Source organism: Dreissena polymorpha, chromosome 3, assembly GCF_020536995.1.
Source record: "Dreissena polymorpha isolate Duluth1 chromosome 3, UMN_Dpol_1.0, whole genome shotgun sequence".
NCBI lineage: Eukaryota > Metazoa > Mollusca > Bivalvia > Myida > Dreissenidae > Dreissena > Dreissena polymorpha.
Window position 1 is genome coordinate 28,405,549 of NC_068357.1, and position 15,893 is coordinate 28,421,441.

The window sequence follows — 15,893 nt, forward strand, 5'->3', positions numbered from 1 at the left end:
GAGAGAAGTAATAAAGGATATCGAGGGTTTTATTAACTGTGTCCTCAATTCCATCTAGCAGTAGTGTTGTATCATGTGCAAATTGTGAAATTATATATTATATGCCAATTATACAAATACCTTTGATATTCCTGTCATTTATTATTTTTATTGATAAAATTTCAGAATATAAAATGAAGTATGGGACTTATGGAATCCCCCTGTCTACAGCCACAACCTATTTTAAAGAATTCGGGAAGAAAACCATTTAACTGCACAGCAGTAGAAGTATTATGAAAAAAAGTGATATCCATTGTCCAAACGAAAAGCCGTTAGGTTGAAATGTCGATGAAATGAATATTAAACTATATAACGTATCTCCTCAGCCTTTTTACCGAAATGTAGTGGATTCTTGTTTTTGTTTAATGTCATCGTATCTCACACAGTTACAGTTATGGTGTTCTAGTCAGCATACGATCAGTGTGTAGGTTAATTGTTAATAAACCGAAACTCATTTTCTTGTATTTATGTATGGTTTGAAGTGGGATACTATGAAGGTTAAAGTATTTACACCTCAATGTTCTATAGTTAAATAATGACCTACTGTAAGGGTTGGTCGTTTTAACACCAGTTTAACACCTTAATTATTCGGTTCGCAAAGAGCATTGCATAGCGGTGACCGCACTTTTACCGCACTTTTATTTATTGGTGTTTGTTATCGTTATGATTTTGCTTTGTGTCTTACCTTTGACAATTTAGCACATACTTCACATAAGAAGTATTTATATAATGTCCTGTGGTTGATGAAAGTGGAGCTTCATTGTTAGGCCCCCGGATCGAAAGATCGGGGGTATATTGATTTTGGCCTGTCTGTTTGTCTGTCATTCATTCATTGTGTGTGCTCCAAAAAATTAACCTTGGTTAAAAGTTTTGCAATAACTGTTTCATTATTGAAGATATCAACATCAACTTGATATTTGGCATGCATGTGAATCTCATGGAGCTGCACATTTTGAGTGGTGAAAGCTTAAGGTCAAGGTCATCTTTCAAGGTCAAATGTCAAATATATGGCTTCAAAGCGGCGCAATAGGGGTCATTGTGTTTCTGACAAACACATCTCTTGTTTTATAATTGAACATATCATCACAGAATAATCTTTTTAGTCATCCACCATATAAGATAATATTGGAGACAATACTTCTTGGAATACCGCTGAAAACACATCATACCTAAAACCAAAAAGTTCACTCGCTACTGCAATGGTATATGATAATTTGACGATATCTGATATTGATCCAGGCTGTAGGAAATCAAAACAAAAATCTCATTCACACATTGTGGCAGTATCTTTTGGTGAATATAATATACAAGTGTGATGGACAAAATGTAATGAATGTATAATGAGTGTAAGTGTCACACACTTTATTAACGGATTTATAAAGTTTTAACTTTATTTATAGACATAATCGAATTTAAAATTCTATTTATACTATTAATTCAAGGTGACACCAAATGTGCTACCATACCAGGACCTAATTCTCCACGTCACAAGGAAGATACTGTTTGTTTGGAAACATCAGAACGACTCTTTGCACTTTACCAAATCACTTTGTTAGCCAATCCTGTGGCGTATCAATCTCTGATTAGAGCTGAGAGCGATCCGGGTTAAACATATATGAGCCTGAGACCTCATTTTACATATTAGCTGGAGACATTTTACATTTATATAATATAACGTATATCACGCATGCGTGCATGCAAATAATTGTACAATAGTGCGTATGCGTGCAGGCGTGTTTTTATATTTTCGAGCGTGTTTGCAATTATGCTTATGTACATGTGAGCTTTTTTGGGAGTGCGTACGGAAGAGGCGTGCGCATGTTATGCTAATTTCCATTCTTCATTACAAAGTAATTCATTAACTGAAAATGTTTGCATGAGTGCTATAAGGTTGTTTTAAGTTGTTCTTTAATAAGTAGAACGCATATTCTGTAATCATTTATCACGTTTTCTTAGCATCGCCTGATAATTTTTTTCCTTCCGCGAGTTAACATTTACGCTCTCTATATTCAGACGAAAAGGAAATTAACATTAAACATAGACAATAGAAAGTACAAACCGATTTATACTTTTCATTTTATACCTGAAAGTGAAAGTTCTTTTTTGTCGGACCATTGTTCTTTTAAAATAAAACATATAAGAGCTTGCCTTGTAAGTGCATGTTCCCATATTCTCTCAATAAAATATCTTAAAGACATTGAAAAAATTATTTTAGGACAAACATAATTGGTATAACTATTTTGTTGTTATCCGTAACCTTTAACGTATTAACCTTTTCCATATAAATGGGCTTTTAATAACAATTTTGATAAAGCATTGTAATGTTTATCAACTGATATCGCGAATTCCCACCATTTTTCAAAATCACATCCAGGATACAAATATTAGGAAAACACATTTTAAGCGGGCGCAGCTTTTGCAATTCTTGATTATAACATAGTTGTGGAATTAATTGAAAAGTTTGCTGGTTTAAATTTAATATTTGAGTGGCCTTTACATTATTTAACGTCTACCATGAATTGCATTGACCATCCCAGGCGGTGACCCCAACTTTAATAGTTTTTATGTTAAGTTTTGTGTTGTCAGTGTGTTATTGCTTGTATTATATAATAATTTGTCTGGAGTTTCATTATAATATATTAAAGCACACACCACTGTTTAAAATGTGATTAATATTAAGAGTATTGCTCTATGCATTTTGAAATATTGGATAATGTATGATGCATTATTGTTTATAAGACTATCAATCTGTTATTTATTTTTTAAGAAAAATGCGTCTACTTAACTTTATTTTCGTCGTAAGGCAATACATTTTATACCTTTTTAATATGAATGTTTTGTAACACTTTCGGCAGACAGATGACATACCAATATAGAACTATATGTTTAAAAATGTGGCATAGGACATGTACACAACATGGATTTGATCTGTTTTTTGTTACTTTTAACAGAGAATTTATTACACTTACTGAATGATTATGTATCAATTTAAGATTGTTCACTTCCATCGTAAGTAAATGAACAATTGAACATTAGAAAAGGTATACATGCGTGTGTGAAAAAGGGGAAGTAACTCGGCTTTTTGTACATTCTATTTATACAAATGAGTTTTTACCGGAAAGTGAAGGTTACATTAAACTTTTGTATTTTTAGATCGGTGATTATCGGTGATAATAGAAAAAAAACTTAACCGATCACTTTTATTTGGCGCCTTTGTTAAACAAGTTTTTAAAGAACTTCGGTCTTGCAAATCGCCTTACTAATCGACCAATCCCTATAAATGTATTGTTTATAAAATCGACTTTCCGGCTATATATTGTTCTTTTGTAAAAACTCGTTGACATAATACTAAATTTCCGGCATGTTTTTGTTAAGGATTTTCAAATTAAAGAAAAACATCGTACACTTTTGCATTGTTAAATAACATCGTCATACACCCTTTTCCAATAATATGGTCAAATCTCAATCATAAAAAACTGTTGTATACAAGTTTAAATAAATTTCTTAAAATACCTTATATAATTACTTATTCAAATTGATTTACTCAATATATTACGAAATACAATTGAGCACGCAGTCAATATTTCCAGTCTTACAATGAACTCTTCTAAATTATTGTATGTTTGTCTGTCCGCATGAGCACGTTTGGTGTAAGTAATGCTTCGCGAAATGTTATATACATGTAAAACGTAACATTCAAACCCATAAAATCTCGAAAGCTGCGGGCGATTCAACGTGATGTCAAAAGCTTTAAAAGTACAGTTAATCATTATGTTTCAGGGAAATCTAAAATATAATAATTATAAGGATGCTATTATCAACATGCTTTGAGTGTTTCCTATGTTTTATTTTGTACCAAAGGGAACATATTCATTATGCAAAGGGCCTACCGAACTTTGAAATACGAGCAAACTTGCATAGAAAATTTGAAAAATTAAGTGAAATAAAATGTTAACAAGAAATATCTTTTAAAACAGATATCCGGCGTTGATTTTGGTTGGTGTGGAATAAAAAAGTCAATTGAATTAAAGTGAATGGATTTTGTTTGGAGATTGCACGTTTTCTATTGTGAATAGTTTCGGTATTTTTTAACGAATAGGAAAAAAAAACATGCATACTGCGGAAAATTGTATTCAAATTGCATTGGATGCTCACACAGGTCAGCAAAGGTGTAAAGCTGGGTTATACAGCTACGCCAAAAAACTTCAAAAATGAATTGCTTTTTATGGATATAATCATTAGTACCGTGTCGTTGTTTTGTTTGTACTCGACTAACCTGTCCGACTTTTCCGATGAGGATAATCAAGGGTGCACAATATTTTGAAGGGCGGCGGTCTATATTTAATAATATTTTTATTTGTTCAGAGCAAGAGGTATTCTTGTACAAATAGTCTGTTTAATGTTTTTTTATTTCAGCTATTTATCATTTATATGGTGTAAACTCTTTAATTCAGCCCTGACTTAAGTAAAAATGTCCATTGCATTAGTTTATGAATTATGTTGATACTGAATTGGATTGTTTGCTTGAAAAATAACAGGGAGAAATAAAATGTTTTATTTTGATTGCTGTACTTATATGTGCAACGTGCAGGTTTGTAAGAAATGTTGTTCATGCCCACTTATCCACACGCTCCTGTCAGAGTTATGTACGATTTGACTTAGACGTTTTATGTATGAAATGGTATTAGTTTGTGGTATGAACTTCCAAACTTCTTAAGGTTCTCAAGGGCATCTTGAAATATGCAACCAACATAATGTATACATACGCGGGCATCTGTGTCATACCAAGTGATCCATACGTTCAATAATTATATATACATTGTTATGGCAGAAGAATAAAATGTTCTAAGTTGTGGTGCAAACTTCTGCTTTTACAGAGTTAAAGTCACTTAAAAAATCGCTATAATTTCCATACAGAAAAATCAAGGACCAGTGTGAGACATCTGTATACATGTAAGGTTGTTAAAATGAGTTTTCATATATATATATATATATATATAGATATATTTTCAATGGTTCTTACTGAATTTCATCTTAGCTATTTTTAAATTGTACATGTCTTGCATGTTGTTTGATAGTATAGCATAGTAATTTCTATTAAATACTGTAAATACATTTTGATATGGTTATATAGAAACAATAATTATTTTCTAGATTTATTCTTATTTATTTCATTTAATGAATATTAAGAAATATTACAATTAGATCTCTATTTGTTTTATTGAAAGTATTAATATGTATACGCATTTAATAAATAACTCTAACATTCCTGCTAAATCTTACGTAGTTTTATTTTTAGTAAATCCTCAAGTAAAAGAGGAAAAACTCATTTCCCTAATTACATACCCCGTTAACTTTGGCCTTATATTGAGCGTTTATAAGAGTATTTAATTTTGAACTATACACGTTGGTAATGTTTAGTACAAAAAATAGAAAAAATACAAACATCATAACTTGCCAGTGTCACGTTATGTGCTTTATTCATTTGGAGGTACACTTGTGAAACAATTCAAAGCAGTTGCCACAAGATTAACTATGTTAACAATGCCCATTATTGCTCGTTTCATGATTTCTCTAACTAGCCATATATACGTTTTTCGGATAGTCACGTGACTCAAAAGCTAGATAGGTTACGCTTTTAATGAGTATATCACCCATACCATATTCTGCCTAACTTGCCTGTTCTAGTAACAGAAGCATTGGTAGATATGTTTAAAAAAAACAACATTCGACCTTTAAGTTGGATGATTAAATATATGCAGAGGTGATAAACCCTTGCTCAACCATCGTGTGTCGGGTTCGACAAAAGTTCAAATATCGAATTGAACCATAGCTCAACTACCGAGTTGAACTCAAGCTCAAATATCGATTTAAACAACAGAAAAATAGCCGAGTTTGACCATTGTCGAAACGGGTATGCCTACTTCCGTGTACATACTTGGAAAACAATAGTGGACAACCGCTCGGACGTTATTGGCGTCGCACTGAAGTGCGGCGACTCGTATGCAATATGTTTTTATTTTTCGCTTATGGGAGGAAAAGTTATTTTACGGATCAATGTATATATTTTTGTTGTCAGAATATCTTGCATAGTGGTGATTTTTTGTGTAAATTAGTGTAAACAAGTACTGCATTTGTGCCTATTACATTTACTACAACATTTATTGCCAATAATGCAAAGCTAATTATTTTAATTAATAACTGATCACAGGGACTGGGCAATAATAAAAGATCACAGGGACTGGGCAAATGCGCGAACCGGTGAAACTTTCTGGTTTTGTATAAAAACAAAACTTCTTTGTTCCACTATCCTAGCAACCACCTAGTTATTTATAAAGGCGCTATAGAGCGCGAAGCGCGACGCGTATTATTAATTGTAATAATGAGTCATTGATAAAGGAAGCAGCCGCTTATCTATGAGGAGCACCATCACAGCACCCCAGTCTCATTACTATCTATTTTTTTAAGAACCACATATAGAAGGCCGCAGGCCTGCCCCGTATCTTGCTAGTGGTATGGACCCTTTGGAATGGACATTTAACCCCGCTCACTATCCAGCGTTTAAACTTCCGGGTTTACATTTAAACCGAATATTATTAGCTCATTAATATCTTAGTGAGAAGGTGATTTTTCAAGCGCTTCTGTAGTATAGTGAATACACGTCGCTTCACATGTGAGAGGCCCAAGTTTAGAGCCCCAGTAGAATCAAATTATTTTATTTGTGTTCTTTGTTAACTTTTTGTTTTGATATAGACATTTTAGTTTAAATAAATAATATGCTGTTTTATTGTAACCATTTTTTGCTTTTATTATGCCTATGAAATATATGTGTGAGAGGTTGGGGGGATGTTCGTCAACACATTAAAACTTTTACAGTGTGTTCATATCAATGAGTGCTCAACCCCTATCGTAAATGAGCAACGTAAGAATAAGTTCAGAATCATCTCCCTTTGAAGTTGAGAAAAATATGAAATTACGCTTACAAGATGAAGCAGATTTTTTTAAATCTACACAGTTATGTTCCATTAATGAAAACTGCACACGGATGCCAGTAAAAAAAAAAGAAAACCAATGTAAATAAAATGAACTATGAAATATTTGGGGGTTACAACACAAAATCATAGATAATGGTTACTTGGAGGTTATAACACAAAATCATAGAGAATGGTTATACCAGTATCTTTTTTTATTTTGTTTAAAATAATCGGCCAATATATTAATATTTACAGTAGAAAAAAAAATCTTTCCATGTAACTTCATTGAGTGCCTTTTACACTGAAATTCCCGACGCACTTTGATGCTTTGCATCAATACTTATCTTGTATTATAATAAGACAACATTATTTTTATTAAATAACACATCATGCAGGACAATCAGTACTTTTCGTAGAGGGTAGCCATGGGCCGTTGCTGTCAAGACATTGAATATATTCAAATTGAATATGTATCGAGTTATATCAAAGTGGGAGGAGATATTATTTTAGAAATAGAACTTGAACAAGATATCGCTTTAGCAAATTTAATGTATGATTATACAAAAATTGCTAATGCATATTTTACATCATGAGTAACAAAGCATGTGACTGTGAATGTTGATAATTTAAATATGTAGTTTGTTTTGTCGGATAACGTTGTGTGCACATACACACAAACAGACATACAGACGGGCCTAAATTCCTGATGAATACTTACTAAGACAGCTCTCATGCATATATACTCATGATTTAAAGAACTGAAAAAATTGATAACTTTACTATTACTTTAACCAAACAGCATATACGTACAGAGATATGATCACAATCTTCACCAAACGCATTTGTCTGTGTGATCACGCATACAAAAATTAAAAAAGATCAACTCTAATAGAATACCATCATCAACAAACGTATATACACATGTATTCATTACTTTAACAATAAAATACGAACTAGCAGACACAAAAACATTCATACTACAAATCCCTTTGGCAACGATGGTACAAACGTAGCACGTACTGATACAGGTTTGTTAGTCAGTGATGAATTATCTCAAACCCAGTTCTCAGTGGACACGCAGCAATTGTGTTTGTTTGTTTTATTTATTTATACAGACATTTTCATCAGGTATAACAGTAGTCTCTCACACTCGTGTACTGAATGGGCGCTTAGTAATTTGTCCTCTTATATTATTATACACACATACATTTTCTGCTTATGCATTATGTATGAGCACAGACTTTTTCATCTGGTATATTGGCGTTGAGTTCTCGTACGCTCGTGTATTCAGTAGGCACGTACTTGTTTGTTTTTTTAATCATTTTCTGCTTTGTTTCGAGAAAGATGATGTCAATATCGGCGTAAACAAGTTCAGGTTTACTAGGGCCGGCAACCGGAGCCTTGAAATAAATATATATAATGTGATAGTTTATGGTGCTCATTACAGGGAAATATGTAAACAAATATTGTTCATATACAATGTATTTACTACTTTTCATTGCTTTTTAATGTTATTTTACATCTTATATGAACGTATTTGGAAAGGCGACTCAAAATATATTTACGATCAATGGCATGTACCTCTCGACGGTTTGTGTAAGCAACTTTAATATTGGAATACGTGTTTGCGGTTGCTTCCATAACTTCATTTGACTCATCTTTAGCAGCTGTATGTGCTGATAAATAAGAAACAATGACAATGTAAATTGAAATAGTTGTTATGAAATGTAAAAATTAGTAATACAACTTCCATTTATATTTACTAATCATTTTCAGACGAATTTGAACAATAATACCTGGAAGTATATTAAGACGAATTTGAATGGGTAAATATGATATTTTAATAAAATAAAAATATTCAGCATCGATTGTGATAATCACGTTTTTCTCGTCCAAGAACTGTTAACATGATTCAAACATAATTTAACCTGTTGTCGCTGGTTGATCATCATGTGGTGTAGTGTTTCCACAAACAACCTTTACACTATAACATAAAACAATATGACATACAAAAAAACCAACACCATAACTTACATGAAAACCTTTAAAATACATAACATAGTTTGGAAACAAATATGATTCATAGTATAAATAAACGGGCCAATTATAGCAGACCTACATTAACGGTGATAATATAAGTTCAAATATAATATATTGAAATAAATAAGATGAATAATTGATTGTGTAATAGTATTATTTGCATACTGATATTGACTGCAAAACAAATGAAAAGGAATAAGGTACAGCACATGAAATAAAGGTCGTCGTATATTGCCCCATTAAAAAGCTCTGCGCATTTGTAAATGTAACGTCCCGCTTATACCTCTAGTAAAATAATAAACTTATATTAGAAAAATACAGTGTTGCCAACAATCAAACGTGCACATTTAAGATTTGTTGAAATAATATGTTTAATGACTTACGGAATTAGTTTCGGCATCAATTCTTTGCGTCTTTTAAATTCTGAAAGATTTGACACTCTGTCGTTAAATTTGTATTTTGCCACTTTGAGACATACACGTTATGTCTATTATAGCGTTTTTACAAACGTGACTACAACACTCGTAACGGTTGACACAAGCATGGCAATTTTATTCAAGGCATATAACTCGGGAATTAGTGGAGCACTGCTCTTGAACATCGTGTCACGCACATCTGCAGTTCAATCGGCTGAGAAATGTATACATTTGCCACTTCTCAAACTTAAAAGTGTGTATATGGAAGTAATGTAAATGGCTATTGTAAAGGCAACATGCCTTAGGAAAAGTGGATTATTTTTCGTAAAATTGTGTCTTACTCATCTCAAATTATTTGCGGACTACCCGAACAAGGCTCAAAATACCCACACGCTTTGGGGGTATAAAGAAAAAACCAAGGTACTTAAAAGACATGCATTGCTAAGTTCAAACAGAAAAGTTAAACTTTGAAAAGAACTGCATTTCACATTTATTTACGCATAGCGCTTTAAGTATATACTCACTCGCTATTATGATTAAACGTACGATATGATACATTCAACTATCAGTAATTTTCCCCCTTCATCTTTTGTTTGATAGACAGGTTAAATTATCATTACTTTAATCAACAAAAGCCAGGAACATGCCCTCCCAGACATTTGCAATCTAGTTATATGTCAAAGTATCCATAGCGCATAATTTATAATATTTAATAAAAAAAGTGTTTCACGTCATGTGCGAAATGAAAATATTTACCCCTGATGAAGAAAACACCTATCACTGTGGATACGAACATCACAGAAACCCCCACTCCGATCATAACGGACTTCAGCAGGTTCGAAACCTCTGTGGTATTGTGTGTGTCTTTTACTGCCAACCAGAGTGGGTTGCATGTTAACAAAAAGAATGCAATATGAATACACAATTTCGATGCAGTGTTTTATTATCAGAAATAGTTTCGAATGCGCATACATTAAATTATTCAAATTTTCTTTAAAAAGGTCGACTGACTCGACAAGTTTCTTTTTGGCATTTTACGTTTGAATATATATTAACTGTGTCTTAGTATTGGCCAATATGTTAACTCGTAATGAGCTAAAAATACGGGCTCTAGACAAGAAGCTTTCATTGTGAGGCTTCGAAAAATGATTTACCTTTTAAATCGTCTTGAATGGTGATTGTCTGGCGTGCCGTTCCAATCAAGTTTGAAGCCATGCATTCATATTCTGACGATTTGATAGCAGACTTTGATATTTTTATGTTACACTCAGTGGTGTTCAGACACTCAATGATTGCAATGTTTTGCCCAGGTCTTCTTAGAGAGATGTTGGCAAGTGGATTGCCTCTTACGAAACACGTTAAGCAAACCTCCTCAGAATGTCCACATGTCTTGTTCACATACACGCTTAGAATTGCCGGTCGGTCTGCAATAAACGACATGCCGATTTCAGGCAATCAGTTTGTATTATTTTTAATTAATGTAACATCTATGCATCATACTATCATAATGACATGTACCTAACATTTAAAGTGTTGGATCAGAAAGATAATGAATTTATTTTAAGTCTTATAGATGCTGTGCAATCTATAATTTCATAAAATGAAATAAACTTTTTTCCAATGTCTCGAAATAAGACAAACTGTTATCCATATAATAAGAATACTCTTTTGCATTATTACAGATTGTATAATATACTATTCAAAATAATTGATCACTCGTGTTGATATTTTTTTAAGTTTAAATTTTGTTAATATAACAAAAAACTATGTACATATAGGTTGTCCTTTTCAGACAATATGAGTCAGCATACTGTTATTTTTCCCGGTAGAGATATTAATTTCTGAGATCATGTCAACATCCAGGATCGGACCGAACAATATGGGGTCCAAGAGCCCGTTTACAAATCATTTGACCAATATTCCTGATTTAACGATAACATTTTTATCTTTATATTTATGTTAACGACGTTTGTCTATTATTAAGGATGTGCTTGATTTCTCTGAATTTGAGACCGAAATCTAGCCTACCATATTTCTATTCGAGGCGTTGATAAAATCACTGAATATTGATTCGATCTCCCAGTTGCAAATATGCATAATAGTAAGAATTGAATCGATTCTGCCTTTTGGGCAGATTCAGAGAAACTATAAGGATGGACGAACTAGAAAGTGTCGAAATAATATATATTTTTAAGTGAACATACAAATATATGCAATGGTCTCTTTTATATTAATGGTACACAAATTAAGAGAACAAAATCAATGGAAAATATAAAAATCAGAAATGAAACGAAGGACAACATATCTATAAAAAAATACATAGTTACATTTATAATTCACCGTTGTGCTCGTCGATCTCTCAAATACGTATTTACCGTCCGGTTTTCTGACAAACAGCCTGCAAGTAATGTTCTTATTGTCCCACGTTCTGTTAGCCCATCTCAAAGTGGATACACTTGTGTATGTGCTAGTGTTCTCATCAAAAACGTCATGTTGAGACACACCTGTGATGTTCTCGCCATCCAAGTACATTTCTAGCATCGGTGATGGTCTTCCTCTGCGGGCAATACACGTTATGTTCACATGGCTGTCTTCTAGTAATTCTGGTACAAACAGCACGAAGTCTTTCGGAGGTACTGTGAATAAGAATACAATATTTGATGTTTACGCTTAGTTGTGTCAGAAAAATAGTGCATGAAATCATTCGATTGTTATACAATGACGGAACAAAATATAAACCATTATCCTTATCATACTCAATGAATAGATTCATGTTAAATGTATATTTTAATTACAAACGCTGGAAAAAAACGTATGACATAATAGAGTTTAAATGCATGTGTAGCTAACGACTGTTTAAACGCAATTATTATTTTAGTTAAAGAATCGGAAAGTGCACGAGTTCATAATTAATGTTTTAAATAAAAACATATCATTTAACCGCAACAGTGACAACAGTTTTACATGTTTTGTATTTAAACTTTTTATTTTCTCATGTTATATGAGAGTTACAAGAATACAGTTAAATAAGTATGGGACTGGTCATTCAATTGCTGTTGGTTACAACTACTTACTGTAAACGTAAACGAATGCAGACGTGTTAAGAACTGAGTTGTTGTCATAGGTTGCTGAACATAAGGCTGTTATCTGATGGTCTTCCTCCATGATGGCATCGTGTGATATATATGTGTAATCGCTGTCAACTGATGTTCCTTGTAGTGTTCTGTTGCCAATCCACAGCGTGACCTTGGTGCTAGACGTAATACATTTAATCTTGTCTCCGGGTTTGACACAGAGGCAGTAGGTACAGTTAAGCCCTGCGCATAGGGGACCAAGTACAGGTCTGTCGCCTAAAGGAACAATAATGTATTTGGCCATTTATGAACGATGTTAAAATGTAATGCAAGTTTAAAGTTTATTACAAAAAAAGCAAAAATGAAAAATCATCATTAGAAACATTGTACGTGCAATTCAAAATATATCAATTAAAACAGAACATTAATAAATACAGAGGAGAATCGGGGCAATAGGACAAAAATTACGTTTAATATAATGATAAGCCTGCCAAACAGCATCGACAAAAATAGACATGTTTTTATCACGTATCGGATTTTCTAAAAGCTTGTTGATCTAGTCATTTATGAATAATATTGCCCATCAAGCTCTTGTGGCTTGTGTGTGTTTAATGCTTAATTTCAAAGTAAATACATATACCATTAAGCGCTACGTATTTTTAATAATCTTGCTTGCATAAACATTCAAATTTGCTAAAGCCTTAAAATGTTTCACGTGTCTATTATATCTACGGAAAGGCAAGTGTGGCTCTAAATATTTTTCGCCCCACTGCCTAACACGTTGTATTTGTACATACCGTTAATTAAAAAAATGTTATGTTATAGAACCAGTACAGTTTAAAATATGACGTTGTCAATCAATTCAAAACAAAATCAATGGCGTTCACCTTCATTATCATGTTTAATAAATTTAAATTATAGCGAAAACAACTATACTATATAAAGAACCGGCCGTTTGAGAGTCTGTAATATTATTACTTTGAATTTTGTATAGAGCACCATTTAACGAACATTCGTGCAAATTTTGTGAATTCCAACAAGGCGTTTTCAAAGATCGGTTTTATTAATTCCTGATGGCGCTCAAAATACTCGGCAACCAATGTCTCACATTTATGTCGCCGCTTTATAAAAGAAAACAGTTTCGTGTTCGATGCCGGTCCGCTTTGAGACTGTCTTTATTCACATACTTTTCATTGCTCGCAGTTTAAAACTAAATTGTTGGTTTTGCATCCATTAAGAAATAAAATACGATTCTCTTAAAATAACGCTTGGAAAGTAAAACACTGTTTGGATGTGAAGGAAAAAGCCTTGACGCACCATGATCCAATATAACCTAGCCAAGTGTTTTGTTTACTTTTGTTTACTCTTAATAATATTATTAAATTCTCATAACGAAAGAAAACCCATAATAATACAAATTTTTAATTGCATATCCGAATTTGATATTTATCAAAGTTACGCATTTTTTTGAATACATGTAAGGATATTTGCGCATCTTAAATGTTAAGTATGAACTAAGTAAGATATAACGAATCTCTCTGTGTTCGCGAAATTAAATTAGTGCAGCCTGGTGTGTCGTTTAGAATGTTATGTATTTTAGTATCAGCTCATTCAGCAGGTACAACAAACATATTTCTGAAGAATAAATCAGAAACTATTTTTAGTGCCGACCCAGGATTGAACATACAACATACGAATGAACAAGAACCGGATACTTATTTTTTTAGAAAGTTCAGAGGCGTTTAGATGTAGATTTTAGTGAAAGCTTTGCTCATTGTACACTCATTCAGTATATTAATGTGCAGTCAAATAAATATTATACAGCAAGATGAAACGCAACCATGTTTCGAGTCAGTGTAGCCAACCTTGAAATTCTAGAAGGACGTAGTTCGACACTTTGTTCTTATTGCAGTCAACGTGAAGAAAAGCCTTTTCCCAGCTTTTGTTCACACTCGCACTATCTATCTCAATCATCTTTACCCCGTCGTTTTCGAACCTGCTATATGAATTGTTGATTGTCTGTAGCGTTGTCTGTCCATCAAACATTATTTTCAATGCGCACTCAGCGAACTGCTCCGATTTGAGCGGTTGTGATAGATTGAGCTGCAACGTGATATTCCTCCCAAGGATGGTTGGCTTTAAAATTGACAGAACACCAAGACCAGTTGCGGACGCATAAAATGGCAGTGCTATTACTGAAACATATTTAAATCATTTAGAGGTAAATTGAAACCCAAGAGGAGTCTGTAGTATAGCAAATCACTTCGCCGTCCAAAAAGAAACCTTACTACATGTCAGATATGGGAACAATTTGAGCATCAGTTCTTCGTTTAATAAATTGAAATTAAAAACAGCATATGTCAAAAAGCTAGACTTCGAATATCGAGAGGCTGGTCTCAAAAAGGTGTCTAGAGAAACAAACTCTGTATAACGTGATTGCAAATAATAATGTATAAGTTGATTTTCACGAAAAGACACAAAACAAACTATGGATTTGACATTCATGCAAACCAGTACCGAATAAACATTAACTTGCATCAAAATTTAACATGAAAAGCGTCTTTTAAAATAATAACATGGTATTTAACCTCAGATTATGTACGCAATATCAATTAAAACTGCATTTATGGCAAATAATTTACATTTACTGTTATTCAAATGTATATCCTTTATTCTATATCGACTCTGTTTTGTTGATAGGGTTTTAAGAATCATTTCTTATTTCAATGTAATAGAACTTGTTACACTGATTGTGATATTCAATCAACACATTTAATTTCGTATTATTGTTTGTTTCTGTAGTATTGGTATGCTGTAATTTATACAATAGACATAGTAAGCTCCCATTTATCAGTATTCTCCCAAAACTGTAAAAATGTAAATTTAAATGCCATTTTTATTTAGTTACAACCTTGTAGTAAAACAAATACTACCTTGAAGCAGCAGTAAAATCCATAACTGAAAATGTTGCATTTGAATCATGTTCAGAAAAGAGACAGCGACGAAATGTGTCCTTCTGTATAGGATCTTTTTTGTAAACCAATAGAAGGAAGTTATATTTCAAAATCTAAACGGAAATCGAAATACGTCTTCAAGAACAATGATTATTAACTATATTTGTTCCGGTTATTCTTATGTCCCACACACGCTGCAAAATAGTGAACACATGCTTTACCCAATTGTCAACTTTACAACTTATGTAGAAGACATTGTAATACAAAAGTGAAAATGTATTTGAAGCTACATGCAAAGTGTTACAAGGAATGAAAAACATCATTGTTTTATCAAAAGTTAACGCACTTATATAATAAAGAATTATGTTGAAATAGCTAATACTTCAACATTTATTA

The 15,893-nt window shown here is 32.7% G+C and overlaps 1 protein-coding gene across 2 annotated transcripts; it reads right to left on the reverse strand.

Annotated features, from left to right (window-relative positions):
* Positions 1–7,544: 7,544 nt before the first annotated feature.
* On the reverse strand, positions 7,545–15,617 carry LOC127873441 (uncharacterized). Of its 2 annotated transcripts, none has more exons than XM_052417304.1 (10): positions 15,477–15,617; positions 14,409–14,738; positions 12,544–12,819; positions 11,974–12,105; positions 10,624–10,893; positions 10,226–10,339; positions 9,437–9,476; positions 8,942–8,997; positions 8,595–8,689; positions 7,545–8,413 (listed from the first exon to the last, which is right to left on the reverse strand). In XM_052417304.1, exons 1-10 carry the CDS (start codon positions 15,523–15,525, stop codon positions 8,237–8,239), a joined length of 1,539 nt encoding a protein of 512 aa, XP_052273264.1. In that variant the 5' UTR covers positions 15,526–15,617; the 3' UTR covers positions 7,545–8,236. The 2 variants fall into 2 exon arrangements, with proteins under 2 accessions (XP_052273264.1, XP_052273263.1); XM_052417303.1 differs by having other exon boundaries at positions 11,797–12,105.
* Positions 15,618–15,893: the final 276 nt, after the last annotated feature.